This window comes from Passer montanus, unplaced genomic scaffold (genome assembly GCF_014805655.1).
Source record: "Passer montanus isolate IOZ18808 unplaced genomic scaffold, ASM1480565v1 scaffold46, whole genome shotgun sequence".
Classification (NCBI taxonomy): Eukaryota; Metazoa; Chordata; class Aves; order Passeriformes; family Passeridae; genus Passer; species Passer montanus.
Window position 1 is genome coordinate 540,159 of NW_024369485.1, and position 17,009 is coordinate 557,167.

The following is a 17,009-nucleotide window of genomic DNA, read 5'->3' on the forward strand; positions in this document are numbered from 1 at the left end:
GGACAGACACACTGGGGAATGAGATGCTGGAGAGCAGTGCCACAGAAAGGCGCCTGGGGGCATCAGGAACAGCATGGCCAGATGGGCAGGGGATTGTCCTGCTCTGCTCTGCTCTTCACTTGGGCAGCCTCACCTCCAGTGCTGGGGGCAGTTTTGGTTGCCACAATATAAGAAAGGCTTTAAACTATTGCAGAGTGTCCAAAGGAGGCCACAATGATGGTGAAGGGTCTTGAGGAGAAGCCGTGTGAGGAGTGGCTGAGGTCACTTGGTCTGTTCAGCCTGGAGGAGACTGAGGGCAGACCTCACTGCAGTCACAGCTTCCTTGTGAGGGGAAGAGGAGGGGCAGGCACTGACAAATATGAGGAGGTTTATCACCCAGAGGGTGGCTGGGCACTGGAACAGGCTCCCCAGGGAAGTGGCCCCAGTGGCAACCTGACAGAGCTCAAGGAGCAATCTGACACTGCTCTCAGGCACATGGTCCTGTGCAGAGCCAGGAGTTGGACTCAAGGATGCTCATGGGTCCCTTCCAACTCAGCATATTCTGTGATTCTGCAAATATACACATTTATGCGATTTTTCATAACTCAGGAAAAATAAAACTAAATACTTTGAAAGTACATTCACAAAGGTATCAACAAATGTTCAGAATTTAAGATGGGGCTTCCCAGATGGTGGAGAAAAGTATCTCTTAGACTTTAGCTTGTCATCAGGAATAAACATCACTAAGGAGAGACAGGAATTTCAGAAAAGGCGCTGAAGAAAGAAAATATTTATCTGTCTAAAAGGCTGAAAGAAGATACAGTACATTAAATGCAAAATATTTTATTTATTGCAAACAAAAGCTGTGATAACAACATTGCACAATACTGAATTTTAAGGTTTTGAAATTCTCAAAATCACTCTTGTGACTTTTTTGCTCCATATATATCTTTATATTTTTACATTAGTTTTACATTATGACAAGAGTAAATTACTTACAGAAATTAAGACAAATTTTATATAGCCTGCCACCTTACTAATGTTTCATTTATATGCAACTGAGTGTAACCATTTCACTTTGATCTGAAAGGATGATCAGATTCAACGCTTTGCTAATCATACAACAGAATGATACAGTCTGCACCAATAGTTTTTTAAACAATTAGAAGTATATGGGAATTTACTGTGTGCTGTGTATTTTCTACAAAATGTAGGTAATAACTCACTTTGTTACCTTACTAGAGCAACAATTTCTCCCTTTTGTGTAAGATCTCCAGCAAAAATGCAGACAAATGCATAAATCCAACATTTTCAGATCCAGTGCTGAACAGCCTGGAGGGCAGTAGTAAAAGTCCTGAGTGCAGGATGGATCCCTCGATGAGCCATCAGGAGAGACCCAGCCTCTGCACTGAACCCTGCTTCCTTAAGCTGCTGTGCAATTTCCTGCACATCCCAGCCTCCCTGCTCCTGGTTAGCCAGGAGGTGATCAATAAGGCGTGGGCAGAAGGCAGTGGACATGCACTTCACCAGCAGCCTGGCGTTGAGGAGCAAGGAGAGTATTTCAGCATCACAAGTGGAATCATCAACCTACAAAGAAAGAGAAATTCAAAGTAATTTAAAATTAATTACCAGATACAGCCATCAGCCAGAACATGTGATGATGGTTCTGACAGTGTGACCTTCAAAGTGAGAGGAGTATTCCCCACAGATTAACTACAGGCATACAGGCTTTGCATATGTCAGAATATGTAAAGATATGTCTTTAACACTCTACCACATTAATATAAATATCTGACCTGCACAAAGTTAAGGAATAAGAATGCTTAAAAACCTGGGATTACATCACCAGCTTTATAGACTTTCACAGGTTTTCAGTCCCAGTGCAGCACAGATCACACTATTTAGCTCCATATCAAGAATGACACTCCGAGGAAGGTCAGAGCAGAGTATATTACATTTTGGTCACTTTATATTAATATATTACATTACATTTCACATGTTAATATGACAGGCAACATTCACAGACTCAATCAGCACCCATAGCAAGGATGAGATTTTCAAAAGAATATAACATATTGAAAGATGTGAAACAGAGCTGCTACCTCTGAGAGACATCCTGGATGCCACAAAAAATGTGGTTACTTGATATATGAGAGCATAATACTTTCTTGAGAATTTTGTCTGTAGCTTTACAAATAACACTACAGAATATTTTAAATACACCCTATGATAAGTTATTGAGCACCCTTGAAGGCAATTTAACTGCTACACAGGACCACAGGACATGATTACTACATAAAGGGTGATTGGCAGTGACACTTTACAGTTGTAACAAGCCATTTTTAGTCTAATTAGCACAGAAGGTCCAATTTACAAAACAGTTCTAAGAACTGTAGGGATGTCCAGCCTCTAGGCTACCCAATCTTAGTCTTCAATTATTTAGTAACTGCCAAAAGCTAACTACAGAAATGTTTTCCTGTTGAAGACAGGCTGAACATTAAATAAAATGGGTCAAGAAACAGCTGAACATGAGCCACAGTGTACCCAGGTGGCCATGAAGGCCAGTGGCATCCTGGCCTGGATCAGCAATAGAGTGGGCAGCAGGACCAGGGCAGAAACTGTCCCCTCCACTTGGCACTGGTGAGGCCACACCTCAAATCCTGTGTGCAGTTCTGGACCTCACACTTGCAAGAAAGACACTGAGGTGCTGGAGCACGTCCAGAGAAGGGCAATGGGCTGGGGAAGGGTCTGGAGACTGTCATATGAGGAGCTGCTGAAGGACCTGGGGGTGCTTATCCTGGAGAAAATGAGGCTCAGGGGAAATATGCATTTCCCCTGAATTCAGGGGAATTATTGTTCTCAACAACTGCCTGAAAGGAAGTGACAGTCAGATGGGGGTCAGCCTGTTCTCCTAATTAACATGTGATAGAACAGGAGGAAGCATCCTCAGGTCATGCCAGGGGAGGTTTACACTGGATATTAGCAAAACATTTCTTTATGGAAAGAGTTGTCAAGCACTGGAACAGGCTTCCCAGGGAAGTGGTTGAGATTTGGTTTAGAGAGGAGTTTGCAGTGCTGAGTTAACAGCTGGACTTGGTGAGACTTCACAGGTATTTTCTAACCTAAACAATTCTGATGCCAAAATTTCTAGTGTTGGCGTCTTGCAGCACACCATGCAGCACACTAAGCCATTATCCAAACAGCTGCCCTCTCTTCTGAAATGGGACTGAAGGGATATTCTCTCATACCTCAAAGCCCTGTATGCTCTATTCTTAACTTGTATGTAGAATGGGACTTTACACAGGATTTCACTGTTTGATTTTATGAACATACAATTCAAATAGTAATTACAGTTGTGAGACTGAGAGCAGATGCAAGGTTTCATTTAATTTTTTTAGGCTACTATTCAGTTAAGAAAAACTGCTATAGATTAGCATGATTTTATATACCAAAAACCTACAAAATTGAGAGAGACAATCTGAAAGAACACTGTTCCTAGCATAAACCATCTAAGCTATACTATGGGGATGAAGATACCCATGCAACTCACAAGCAGAGAAACCTGTCTGCATTCACAAAGAAATTAGATTAGTGTGGTTTCCCACCTAACAAAACAGCTCACAAAAAGGCTCTTGGGTTTGCCCCACAGCTCATCCTTAGGCCCAAACAGATCAGTAGGTTTAAACTGATTAGTATCTCCCAGACTTGCAAACTGTCTGAAGACCTGGTAAGGAAGAGGAAGCTTTTGTAATTTAGTTGTCTCCAGGCAACTGGATGGAGACACATGATGGCAACCAGACCCTGTGAATGCATTTCATGCAGCTAAGGCCACTGTCTGTTCCACCATTCTTTGGTAAGTCATGTAGAGCCTGACAGGTGTGGGAAGAACACAGAGACACCAGGATTTAATGAGAATTGCATTTAAAAACAGGCAGCAAAGAAAGCTCAACTGACCAGTTTTAAAGCTCCAGATCATGTCAATTTTTGGGGTATCAATTGCACATATAGAGACATTCTTAGTCATTAGCTTAAATAAAAATAAGAACTTAGAGAGATTGTCAATGAACTGATACATCTTTGCAAACCTTATTTGAGACAGCTTATACACTGAACAGCTCTGTTTAAATAGAACTGTAAGATTTTTTTAAATTAAATCAATGTAAATGCAGCTTAAGACTACAGTATTTAAAATTAATTTAAGATGAGAACAACCACCATTAAAGTTTAAAAAAAACCTACTAAAACAATATAAAAGGCAAACACAGAAAGCATATATTTTTAAAGAAATACACCATAGAGAGTATAGTTTTTTATGCAGGAAACTGCTCAGCAAAACTATGACTCTCCAATCTAAAAAAGAGACAGCTTCAAGGGCATAGGGCAGATAGCAACATCGCTAAAATTATAAAGGGATTAATTAAAAACATTGTCTCATTAAGAAAGTAAAAAATATGAAGCATCAAATTAGCGCAGTGGGATCAGATTACGACAAAATTTAAAAAATAGGCATTTTCACTGCTGAATTCTCTGCCATATAATACTTCAAGATGTAAGAGCTCATCTAAGTCTAAGGAGAAATTGCACAAAACCAAGAAAGAAAACCACTGGCAATTGCTAAGCAGATACACACAGCTGAAAATAACCAAAAGTTTGGAAAGTAATATTTCAGAGAAAGAGCCTGTACATCTGCCCTATTCTTACTCCTCACCAGACTTATAATTCTTCCATCTGTTCAAGCCAGGATGCTGTTCCAGATGGCATTTTGATCCTCAAAATGTTACATTTTTAAAAATATTAATGGAAATCAACCTCCAGAATTATTTTTGCTTGCCATACATACCGAATATTAGCCTACAGTTGATACAGACTCCTAAACACACATTTTAATTTTCAAAATCACTCTTTTGAGTCTGTAAGACAGTAAAACCCTGCAAGTAAAAAAAAACCACCTTACTATCCCAGTTTTAAAAAGCTCTTTTTTCTGGGCAGACAGCTCAGTCAAGATCTTACTAATGAATCACTTCTGATCTGCCTGCAGATGCAGAGCCTTTGCAAGACCCTAACTAGGCCATAAAACTAAGACTATTGCTAATCCCAGAATCACTGTTGCAGTGATATGGAATGCAGCTGACTGCAGTTTAAGGAGGCCTCAGAGGTGCAGGTTATCTTCTGCACAAATTAACACACAACCACTTTCCATATTGTGTGGATAAACTATGACCCACAATAATGACAGAATCAGAGTGTATATGTAAGAGAAACATCATTATGCCTATCAAGAACTCCATGCTAAGGGTGATAAATTTTTTATTACAGTTAAATCTGGAAGGTTTAAATGGGAACAGCTTTCATTTTTCATATCCATCTCTCCTTCAGCAGAATTCGTCAGTGTAGGTTCAGCATGATGCCCACACACAATGTCCATGGTTATGAGTGGAAGACCTAATGGGGATAATTACATTAAGGAGAACTGACTTTTTTTCCCTTGTCTTTCCTATTTAGGTATTGGTTAATATCTGCTTTCAAGCACTGAGGTGTAGGCATTCAAGTGGTACCTTTGCTCTTATGAGAGCACTTGAAAGTACTGCATCCAGGCGTGGGGCCTCCAGCACAAGACATGGGCTTGTTGGAATGGGTCCTGAGAAGGTCATGAAGACAATCTGAGGAGCACCTCACCTATAAAGACTAGCTGATAAAGCTGGGGTTTTCAGCCTGGAGAAGAAAAGGCTCTGGGAAGACCCTACAACAGCCTTTCAGTACAAGAGAGCTGGAAAGGGATGCTTTACAAGAGCATGGAGTGATAGGACAAGAGGAAATTCCCACTCTAAACCAATTTTCTTACTTTAAATTATTTAGATTGGATATTAGGAAGAAATTCTTCACTGTGAGGGTGCAACAGGTTGTCCAGAAAAGTTGTGGATACCCCAACCCTGGAAGCGTTCAAGGCCATGAGACGCTTTGAGCAGCCTGGTCTAGTGGAAGATGTCCCTGCCCAGGCAGGGTCTGGAACTAGATGATCCAAATCACCATCAGCAATGTTTGTGCAGGCATCCAGAGGCTCTGGCATTACCAACAGGCAAAACTGCACCTGTAACTTCTGCATCAGAAAATCCACAAGCTGTGAAAGGGAAGGGCTGCTGATGACCTAACACCAGTAAAGAACTGAAATTGCTGTATCCCAGAGTATTCCCTTCTCCAATACTATTCGAGATGAAAATGCTTTTCTTTTTATTCCTTCCTGGAGTACAGATCTATAGAACAAATAAATAAGGGGAAAAGAAACAAATGACACAAAAAAATCCTGGAAAAATAAAGTGGAGAAAGATATTTTATCATGATCACCACTAGCTTATAATTTAACTATCGATAGGCTTTGAGCAGCCTGGTCTAGTGTAAGATGTCCCTGCCCACGCAGGGTCTGGAACTAGATGATCCAATTCCCCCTCAGCAATGTTTGTGCAGGCATCCAGAGGCTCTGGCATTACCAACAGGCAAAACTGCACCTGTAACTTCTGCATCAGAAAATCCACAAGTTATGAAAGGGAAGGGCTGCTGATGACCTAACACCAGTAAAGAACTGAAATTGCTGTATCCCAGAGTATTCCCTTCTCCAATACTATTCGAGATGAAAATGCTTTTCTTTTTATTCCTTCCTGGAGTACAGATCTATAGAACAAATAAATAAGGGGAAAAGAAACAAATGACACAAAAAAATCCTGGAAAAATAAAGTGGAGAAAGATATTTTATCATGATCACCACTAGCTTATAATTTAACTATTTTTTAAAAGATTAAGCCCCAGAAAGTGAATAGCCATAAATGGCATAAACTGGAGAACACCAGAAATTCCATTATTCCACACAAAATGTGTGATTTTTCTTATTATATTTTTCAGTAAAACATGTTATGAAGGTAGATTCAGTACTTCATCACTGAAATGATAACATGCAAATAAAGCTAAGGTATTTTTTCAGACTACAGCATTTTTCTTGTTCCACTTTCTATTAAAGTATTGATTGAACAAGTATTTGCACTGCTTATAATAACCTCCACTTGTTAGCTGTTTTAACATTATAGGTACCAACACGCAATAGAGTATTTACTTGCTCTCTCAGATGTATAAAAATTAGTTTTCATCTCTTAAAGTTCACAGTGCACAGACAACACTCAAATCCCTCTCAAAAACAATCTGACTTTTAAGGGCTCTATTGGCAGTAATAAGGTTATTTAGGTAAACTGTGTTTTTAAATTACTTGCACAGTACACAACATAGGGGAAGAACAGTTATTTTTGTTACTCAGAAAAGACAAGTGGCAGTTCATTTAAAGATACACAATAAAAAGAGGGGTCTGCAATTTCAAAAAAGCTTACACAAAAATTTGGTTGGTTTATTACAGGCAAAAGCTGCACAATTTCAAGTATCAGCACTTCAGCATCATCCTTAACTGTAAACATCCATAAAGCTGTCAGCAACATACAACAAATGGCTAACTAATACATCCTATCAGCAAGCAAGTGCTGTATTTTTCTCGCAGCCATGTTTGGGAGCTGTGCTAGCACTGGATCGGGGAATCAATAGCCATGATTCCCCTCTGCCAGATGTTATTTGTCTGTTTCCTGTTTAATGTAAGCAGAAATGGTCTTCCTATAAAAAATTAATTTAGAATTTGACAAAAAGCATTAACTGCCTGAATACTGTTTTTTAAAAAGCAAAAAGTATGCACAGAAAATGATGCTGAATAAATAACATTGGCATAGCTAAGTAATATATGCTCTTTCAGTACAACAGCAAATAATGTAATCATAAGAGGTGCATATAAAACAAGGAGAAAGAGGTACTTTTTATACAGTATAGGAACAGCTTTTACAATTAGCACAGCATTCTTTGGTACTAGCTGCTTTTCCAACACTGTCACATTCCAGGTACTGGCTAAGCTCTATGCCTGATGTAATGAAGTCAACAGTTAAATCTTCATTGACTTAAAGTAAAGTATTAGACCAAAGCTAACTGCTTAAAAAATTCCAGGTTATTCAGCAATCTTACAGAACCATATGCTCAAATTAATATTGAATTTAGAAGGAAAAACTAGAAACCATTTATCAAGCTACCTCCTGTATAAGAAAGCCAAAAAAACCCAAAATTATTTTGGGAATGCACAGGTATACAAATGCTTTATACTAGCAAGAAGTTAATAGGGTTCCTGGCCCTAAAACTCCAATATAATGTAATCAGCCTGGAATGTAGGAAAGCTGGAGCACACTAGAAAGAAATTGCCAGTTTCAAGAGCAATACAGTTAGTAACCATTCAGAAAGTGCTACTGCACAGCATTATGCTTTAAAAATAGTTAAATAAAATGTGTTGGACACTTATTCCTGCTGACAAGCTTCAGAATTAGTCAAAGAAGTAAATTTTAAAAGGCTAACAAGAACACAGAGATGAGAAAGTACATGCAAATATCAGATTATCAGATTTGTACTTGCTTTTCAATGAGATCATCTTGTTTAAAAGTTACCAAAAAGCCTTGTTTTGTAGAAATAAAATCTAAAATTGCAGGTGGCAAAAGAAAACAAGCAATGTACTATTGTTTTGGTGGCTAATTTATACAACTGTTTTGTAAAAAACTCAGAAAATTTGTGGTTAGGAGACTAAATTTCATCTTTTTAGGTATTCCTTCTTATTTGCTGAAAAGCAAATACACAGGGAAAAGACAGTTATGTAATGTTATATAGCAACTGACAAATATGCATTAATATCTCCTAGTTCTTGTCCAAAGAAAAAGACAAGAGATTATTTAGATTTCTTCTCCAGAAACTCTGGCATCCAGCCTATTTAGAATGGCAGGAAAATCCCTGAACATATCATCCCATCAAAACCAGTGACATAACAGCTCTCCAAGTGTATATAAACAGATGCCACATTTGTCAGAAACAAGCTGAGTCATCTGACATACTATTATCACTTAAAAACCCCCAAAGTGAGGGAATATGAACACAGAGGTAACAATCTACTTCATGTATCAGAACAGCTTCTGTTCCACCACACTGACATAAAACAGCACACCAAGTATTTAATGGAAGTGCTATGAGGTTTAATCACCTCAAGTATGTATAAAAGCTCTTCCCAGCCCTGTGTTATTGCTCACTGTGGACACAATAGCTGTGGAAAACCTTAACAATGGTAAGTGTCTCAGCAGTCTCTGCTTACTACACCAAGATAAAAGAGCCAACTTATTACCTCAGCCTCTGAAAGGTGGCTCATTCAACTGTTCATACCTTAGCAACAGCTGTTATCTGCTCCAGTGCCACAGCATGAAGGTCTTCGTCTTTGCTTTCTACCAGCAGTTTCAGGGACGGCAGCAGGAGGGACTGGTTAAGCAGCAGCAAACATAATTCTTTTATACACTGAAATAAAAAGTAAATTCTCTCAGCATGATCCCTGAAGATACTAACATCATCATTCACAATAAAATTTATGAAAATTTTATGTCAAATACAAAATGAAAACCACACTTCCACAACAAATGAACTCCCTGTTAGAAACACATCCTTGGAAACTAGAAAGAACAAATTTTAAAAATGTGGAATACTGGTTAAAGTGCAACATTTGTTAGATTAAGACAAGGCAGGTACTGAATCACCATTATAACCAGGAGTTGTACTGAAAAATAACAGCAGTCCCACAGCTCTCTGTGGGATTAACATATTTGTGCTTACTGAAATACTGCAGAACACAGGAAGAAATGCTGACAGACACCTGTAACAATTCTATAACTCAATTATGCAGTCAGAAAAGTAGAACAAAATAAAGAGGAAATAACAGTTCATACCAGAATTGAATAATGTTTCTGTTGCAAAAAGCTTCAAAATTTTATACAATATTTTATACACAATTAAGGTTTAGCAAGTTAAGTTTCTGCCACTCATCTAGTTTCCTGTATTTGATAGTACACCATAAATTTAGCATCACACAACTTCAAGACAAAACTGGCCAGAAAATACCTTCTAAAATAAAAACAAAAACATCCCTCAACAAATCTCTTGTGCACTTCAAAAATTTTAGCTTTTCCCTTAGTTAAGCAACCAAACAACATGTCCTACAAGTGAGCAGTTTTATTTTCGTCAATATTGTAGTGATTTGTCCATTTATATGTCAAAAGGTATTTCAACCTACAAATTGTATTATAAATCAAATTATAACTTCCCTTTCCCTTTTTTGTCATTTCTGAGAATTTAGGTTGCTTGTCACAACCACTTCCCAACAAGGCCCATCAGAGATGTCCCATTTTCCAAGGCACTTTACACTAGGGACTTTGGATATTGTATGGTAGTTACAGTGAAAATGGTATCCATCTCTTAAGAGATGCTCTCTGTTTCACTCTAACAATTTGAGAGCAATTGTCAAAGGAGCTCATCAGCTAAATATTAAGCTAAGAGAATGCAAGTCATGTATTTTTTATGTCTATTGAACTTTAATGATAACTGTAACAATTTAATGACCAAGATGATCCACACATTTAGTAGCATAGTTTCAGCAGCTGTGAGCCTAAAAGCCTAATTATTATTTGAAGATGAGGAGACATTAAATACTCCAAATGTAATGTACTGTACAGATACGTGGCTTTGCTTGGGACAGGGAGCTCTCTGGCTGTACTTGCTCAGTCTTTTCTAAATTTACACTTTCAAGAAAAACAGCCTAGAAGGATATATTGCACCCCACTAAGCTCTAAATCACTAAGGCAAGCCTTGTTCTCTTATTCAGCCTTGTTCCTTTAAATTCATATTCAGTACTGCTACTGATTGTTGATGCTTAGAATCACACTCATACTGAGTGGGAAGGGACCCACAAGCAACATCGAAGTCCAGCTCCTGGCCCTGCACAGGACCATGCCCCAGCATCATAGAACATGCCTGAGAGCACTGTCCAAATGCTTTGTCCACTGTCAATCTTGGTGCCGTCACCACTTCCCTGGGGAGACTGCTCCAGTGCCCAACACCCCTGGGGAAAGAACCTTTTCCTAATATCCAACCTAAATCCCCTGACAAAACTTCAGGCTATTCCCTCAGGTCCTGTCCCTGTCACCACAGAGCAGAGATCAGTGCCTGCCTCTCCTCTTCCCCTCCACAAGGAGGTAACTGCAGTGAGGTCTGTCCTCAGTTTCCTCTAGGCTGAACAGAAAAAGTGACCTCAGCCACTCCTTACACGGCTTCTCCTCAGGGCCCTTCACCACCACCTCATGGCCGTCCCTTGGACTCTCTCTAATACTTTAATGTCCTGTATTGTGGCACCCAAAACTGCCCCAGTGCAGAGCAGAGCAGGACAATCCCCCTCCCTTTCCTGGCTGGCCATGCTGTCCCTGATGCCCCCAGGACAGGGATGGCCCTCCTGGCTGCCAGGGCACTGCTGCCTCGTGTTCAGCTTGCCATCAGCCAGGATCCCCAGGCCCCTTTCTGCAGTGCTGCTCTCCAGCCTCTCATTCCCTACTCTGTAAGCCAGGCTTGCCCCATGCCAGGTGCAGAATCCAGCACTTTCCCTTGTTAAACTCCACACAGTTGGTGATTTGTCCAGGTCTCTCTGCAGAGCCTCTCTGTCTTTGAGGAAGTCAACAGCTGCTCCTCCCAATTTAGTGGAATGGGCATGCTTCTTGTGAATGATATGATGTGGATCAAGGAATAAGAAGACTAAATAAATACATTAAGCTTTGTATGAGCATTCATATGCTTATTAAACTTCTGGTAATTTCATATTCTACTGGATTTCTTTTGACCTGCACACCTGCCATTCCAGCAAACTTACTGAAAAGTCATGGATTCACTCTACACTTCTTCTTTTCTTGAAAATATGTGTTCACAGCAATATTCAGAAAAATTCTAGGAGTCATAAAATACATAATCTGAGCAATTTTACCCTGCTTGGTAACAGTTCCCTCTCAAAACCAGCTGGACAAGTTGAATAACTTTCTGCCTGATGGTAGCATGTCTAGCAGACACGATCTTAACTACCATGCCCAAGTACAGAAGAAGCCCTAATCTCTTTTGAAGAAGGAATACCCATTCCAACAACTGCATTTCTTTTTCCACAGGAAGGGACTGGACAGCTTGCCAGCCATGGAAGACTGTCCAAATAGTACAAGTATCAACTTGTATCACTGCCACTAATGACTACAGGGCTGTTCTGGACAGGAATTGAAAACCCAAGCCCAGGAAGGAAGTCATTACACACAACACTTCACAGAACAACATAAGTGGGTTTCTGTTCTGCAGTGAGCACTTGAAAGCATTCAAGTGTCTGCTGCCTGCCATGAGAGGCAGTGCTTAGGGAGGGTTTGATGTTATCTACGAGAAGGTCAAGGGAAGACCCCATTCAAAATCTGAATTACCATGATTTAGTTGAAACTTTTGTACGACAACTTTTGTCTTTCTAGTTATGCAGCTATCAGTGGCTCACTGTGACATCAGCAAGGCAAATAAACCATATGCCATAAGTCTGTTTTGGGTCCAGTATTAGTATTTTCATGGATGGCTTGAAGGGCCGGATAATGAGTACTAACAGCATTATGTCTGGAGAGGCTAAAAACAGACTGAAAAGCAGCATTTAAATTCAACATTATCTGAAGAAAATTAGCAGACACAACTGTTTATGGACAAAATCACACAACCTAAAATCACATATAAACCCCAGAAAAAATTAGCTACAAAATTAGGAAAAAAGGAGACCAACTGTCTGCTGTATTATTCTAGGAGCTAAGTATCTCAGCCTCTAGAACCCCAGGGTGATTACAGATAAGGGACTAGATGCATTCTCCCATGTTAGCTGACACATGACCCACAGACTGAGAGAAGAACATGAGATATTCAGAGGAGTCACATTTTTAACAATCACCAGGGGAAGAAGGATTTATCTCTTTCTAAAGAGATTAATCAGGCAGTGGAGATATTGGACAGTCCAAGCATGTGTCTTCCAGGCAAATGAAACAATGCTTTCTTCCACTAAAAGGAATGGAGGTATCCATCCATTGAATAATGCAAATGAAAACCCTAAACAAACAAATAACCCCACAAAATACCACCCCACAAAGCAAACACAGACACAGATACAACAACTAAAGCTATGTAACTATCCAAAAGACATTAAAAAAGTACTTGGCTTAAAAAACTAGATAGACCAGAATATGGAATGAAAAAAAGAGTTAAATCCTTCATGACTATATCCAAAGATGGTTTTTCTAACTTCTAGACCACATGAACTGAAGTTACGTGTGTTTTCCATTACAATCTTTGAACTTGGCAAAGTTTAAAGAATGGCAAATGTCTTTCATGATCATTAACTGGTTTCAGTTTTTAGAATTCCATCATTTCAGATTTGTCATCTTAATCAGTCTATTTACTGAAATGTCAAATCATCTAAACAGGTTAATTGTCAGCGATCACATTTTAATCTTATTCAGCCACATAACTGCAAATCCGTCATTTGAGCACCAAGTACTGCAGCCAAATATACAAATAAATTACTTCAATTCATACATGGCATTCCCCCTCTTCCCAAGCACTGACTTACAGGAATACAGCCTGTGTTTGCAGATAACTGTACAGCTACACATTTTAGTGCAACTCCTTGTCACTGCACAGCATTCTAGTCATAAAAAGGTATTTTATATTAGTAAGGCTGTTTAAACCTTGAAGATCAGAATAACTTCTTATCTGTACCTGTGTAGTCATACCTACATGGTGAGTTCTTTCAACACCCTGTACCATTAAAAAAAAAACAGAGGAAGGCATCTCCAACCAAAGCTGTCTACCAATACCAAAACTCTGTTTAAACAGTGACTTGCCATGGAGATCATGGAGAAGTTTACTCAACTAAGAGAAATGCAAACCATGACCCTTCTTAAGCAGAACTCTTGATGAACTCACAGCTGTATGACAGTGACACTCACAGGGATTTGTCTCCCTCGGTTACAGAGGTGAGGCAGAACATTCTACTTTGACAAAGTTCAGCTACTCCTATGCACATGAAGATTGTGAGTTTACAAACTATAATGCATCATTTCAGCACCTTACAAAGAAAAGCTACATATATAAGTATACCAGTCCCAGGCATGTGCCTTCCACTGAAGAGTTTTGGTGGGATTAATAAATTAATAAATGTACTTATCATTTCAGCTTACTGCCACCTTCTGGAATCATGTTTTACAAAGATTTCTGAACTTGACTCAGGTCAGTGTGTTGGACTAGTTAAAAAAAAAAACAAACAACAAACAAAAACCCACACACCCACCTGACTGTATTTTAAACGGAATGTGTTGTTTTTATTCTGCTTCTCTTCCTAACATCAGCTGTTTTCTATTACAGACAGTGACTCATAAAGATAATTATACGAGATTAATCAGCCTACTAAAAATATGCACAACTACTCTGAAATTGTGTGAAGTTTATTAAGAACTTCTCCAGTCTGTCTTCATTAATATAGAGTGTTTACATACAAAACACTTCAATAATTTTATACTTAGGAGATGTTTGTATTGAAGCATGCATTCACAGTTACTACTTAGCAATTACTTGTATATTAAGGTTTTTTTCAATCACCATGTTTTTCAGGGCTTCCTCACTACATCTTTAAGGATTTATTAGTAAGAGAATTACTGATAATTTCAGTAACAGTTTTTTGCAACACTGATTTAAATGATAATAGATTATTAAAGCCTTTCCATAAATACATTAAATAATTTATACTGGAACAGTCTCACAAAGATCAGCTAATCCAACCAGCCTTCAATTCAAAGCAAATCAAACTGCCTGTGACATGATCCAGTCAAGACCTAAATACCTACAGAGATAGATTCTCCCTGTCTCTTCTAGGCATCCACCCCTTCTAATATATCACTACTTTAAAGATGAAAAATGTTGTCCTTCGGTGCAATGAGAGTTTCTGATGATGTAACATGTCTCTATTGCCTCTTGTTCTATAAACTGAACATGTCTGAAAAGAGATTGACTCTTTAATTCCTCTCCTTGTGTCCTCATTTGACTACTTGAAGACATGATCTCCTGTAGTCATCTCTTCTCAAGACAGACTGGACCCAGTTCTCAGCCTCTCTGTTAGCTCTCCACCTATAACTTAGCATGTCTGAAAAGAGACTGACTCTTAATTCCTCTCCTTGTTTCCTCATTTGACTACTTAAAGACATGATCTTCTGTAGTCATCTCTTCTCAAGACAGACTGGACCCAGTTCTCAGCCTCTCTGTTAGCTCTCCATTGGACTTGATCCAGTACAGCAACATCTTACGTGTAGCTGGGACCCTGGAACAGGACTCATAAACATGATACCCAAAGTCAAAACTTACCTTGACAGGGAGCATGTGCTTTGTCTCATACAAAGAACGGCAGATTTTCAAAATTTCATTTCCTGTCTCCTCCTTTTCCTCAGGTGGGCACCTCTGCAGCATAAAAGTCCCCAGTTTCACCCAAGGATTATCATCTATGCATGATCTGCCCAGTAAAAAAAGAGATGTATATAGAATATAAATATACATATACTGTTTTCTGTGGGCTGTTTCTCGTGTGCGACTTAAAAGCACAACTACATGAAAGAAAAATGAAAGTTTTGAGACAAGTCACTGTCCATAACGCCATCACTCTTTCAATACAACAAAGAAATTTACACTACATGGAATTATGACGTGGTTACTGCAAACCCTGAGGATTTAGACACCAGATAAAGGCTGATCAAATTGGAATAGCACAGGATCTTCTCCTGGATTTACACCAGCTGATTTCCCAAGCAGAGTGGTATCAAGGGAGGGGTGACAGGAATCCAGAATTCCTAATTTTGTTTGCTTTGATCACATTGTAACAGCTTCTGTTCTCAAGTATCTGTCTCTTGCTTCTGGGAGGAAAATATATAGCCAGATTCACATTTTAATTTTCAGGTCCAATGAGTATAAACAACAATAAACTTTTCTCCACAGCCCATCCAAAAAGGGTAAGAAAGTGAAGTTACATGCATCTGAACTCTGCTAGTAGATATGGATACAGTTACATTTGTTTTACATATTTAAAATGTTCATTTAATTCCTCACAGAGCCTCATGCTATGTCACCATTAAAGAATCAGACATCAACAGATGGCAGACAGCAGATACAAGTAAATTTCATCATGCAGGATAGCAAACACAGTGTTTACTGTGAAGTTTTTTTTCTGTTGCTGCAACATTTTTACATTTTTTCACCTATAGCCATTATTTGGTAGCTTGTGGAGACATTTTGGATACTTTTGTCAGTAATAGGTGTACTGGCTAGGAGTGGATGTAATGACAGAAATGGGTAACAGACCACTTTTAACTGATAGCACAAAGCACAACACTGGAACACACCTACACTGCCATTTTTCTGATGTAAATTAAGTTGATGCATTTCAATTCCCACCTACAGTGGGCTAAAAGCATGCACAATTACAGCTTACATAATGACTGTATTAAGCCACAATAACAAAAACTCTATGTGCATCTGTGCATAAACTTAAGAAGACACGAGGCATTTTAAAAATCACCCCATCAATTTCTCTGGTCAGTAATCAGCATCCCAAAGACATGGTAAACTTTCCACTTTAGCTTAAAAAACAAACAAACAAAAAAACCCCACAAAAAAACTCACAGCATAGGACCGAAAGTGGCAGTTTAGTATTATAATTTAGTGAAAATTAAGATACTCATTTAGTACATGTGACAAGAAGCAATAAAGTGCTGTCAAAGTGCTGCTTTTCCAAGTTATGATTTTGCAGCAATTGTTAAAGCAACACATTAATATAACTGTAAATGGAGTCTGTTAAGAGAGTCTGTTGGACTGACACCCCAAGTGTCTGACAGCTCTGGAGAGGACAACCACCAATATCTACAGTTTCATACATAAAAGCTCTCTCCTGCTCATTGTCCACTTTCAAAAGTACACACTGTAAACAAGTAAAAGCAGCCCCACACGCAGCTGTCATTACAATCCAACACAAAAACCAGACAGAGGAGCTAGGAGTGGGAAAC

General features: G+C 38.9%; 1 protein-coding gene across 2 annotated transcripts in view; it reads right to left on the reverse strand.

Annotated features, from left to right (window-relative positions):
- Positions 1–798: 798 nt before the first annotated feature.
- Positions 799–17,009, reverse strand: part of NBAS (NBAS subunit of NRZ tethering complex) — a 161,691-nt gene continuing 145,480 nt past the window's right edge. For both annotated transcript variants that reach the window (XM_039721603.1, XM_039721601.1), the window contains 3 exons: positions 15,322–15,466; positions 9,253–9,381; positions 799–1,566 (listed from right to left, as the gene is read on the reverse strand). In XM_039721603.1, coding sequence (XP_039577537.1) covers positions 1,291–1,566; positions 9,253–9,381; positions 15,322–15,466 — 550 coding nt within the window. In that variant the 3' untranslated portion in view covers positions 799–1,290. The remainder of the gene's footprint in view (positions 1,567–9,252; positions 9,382–15,321; positions 15,467–17,009) is intronic.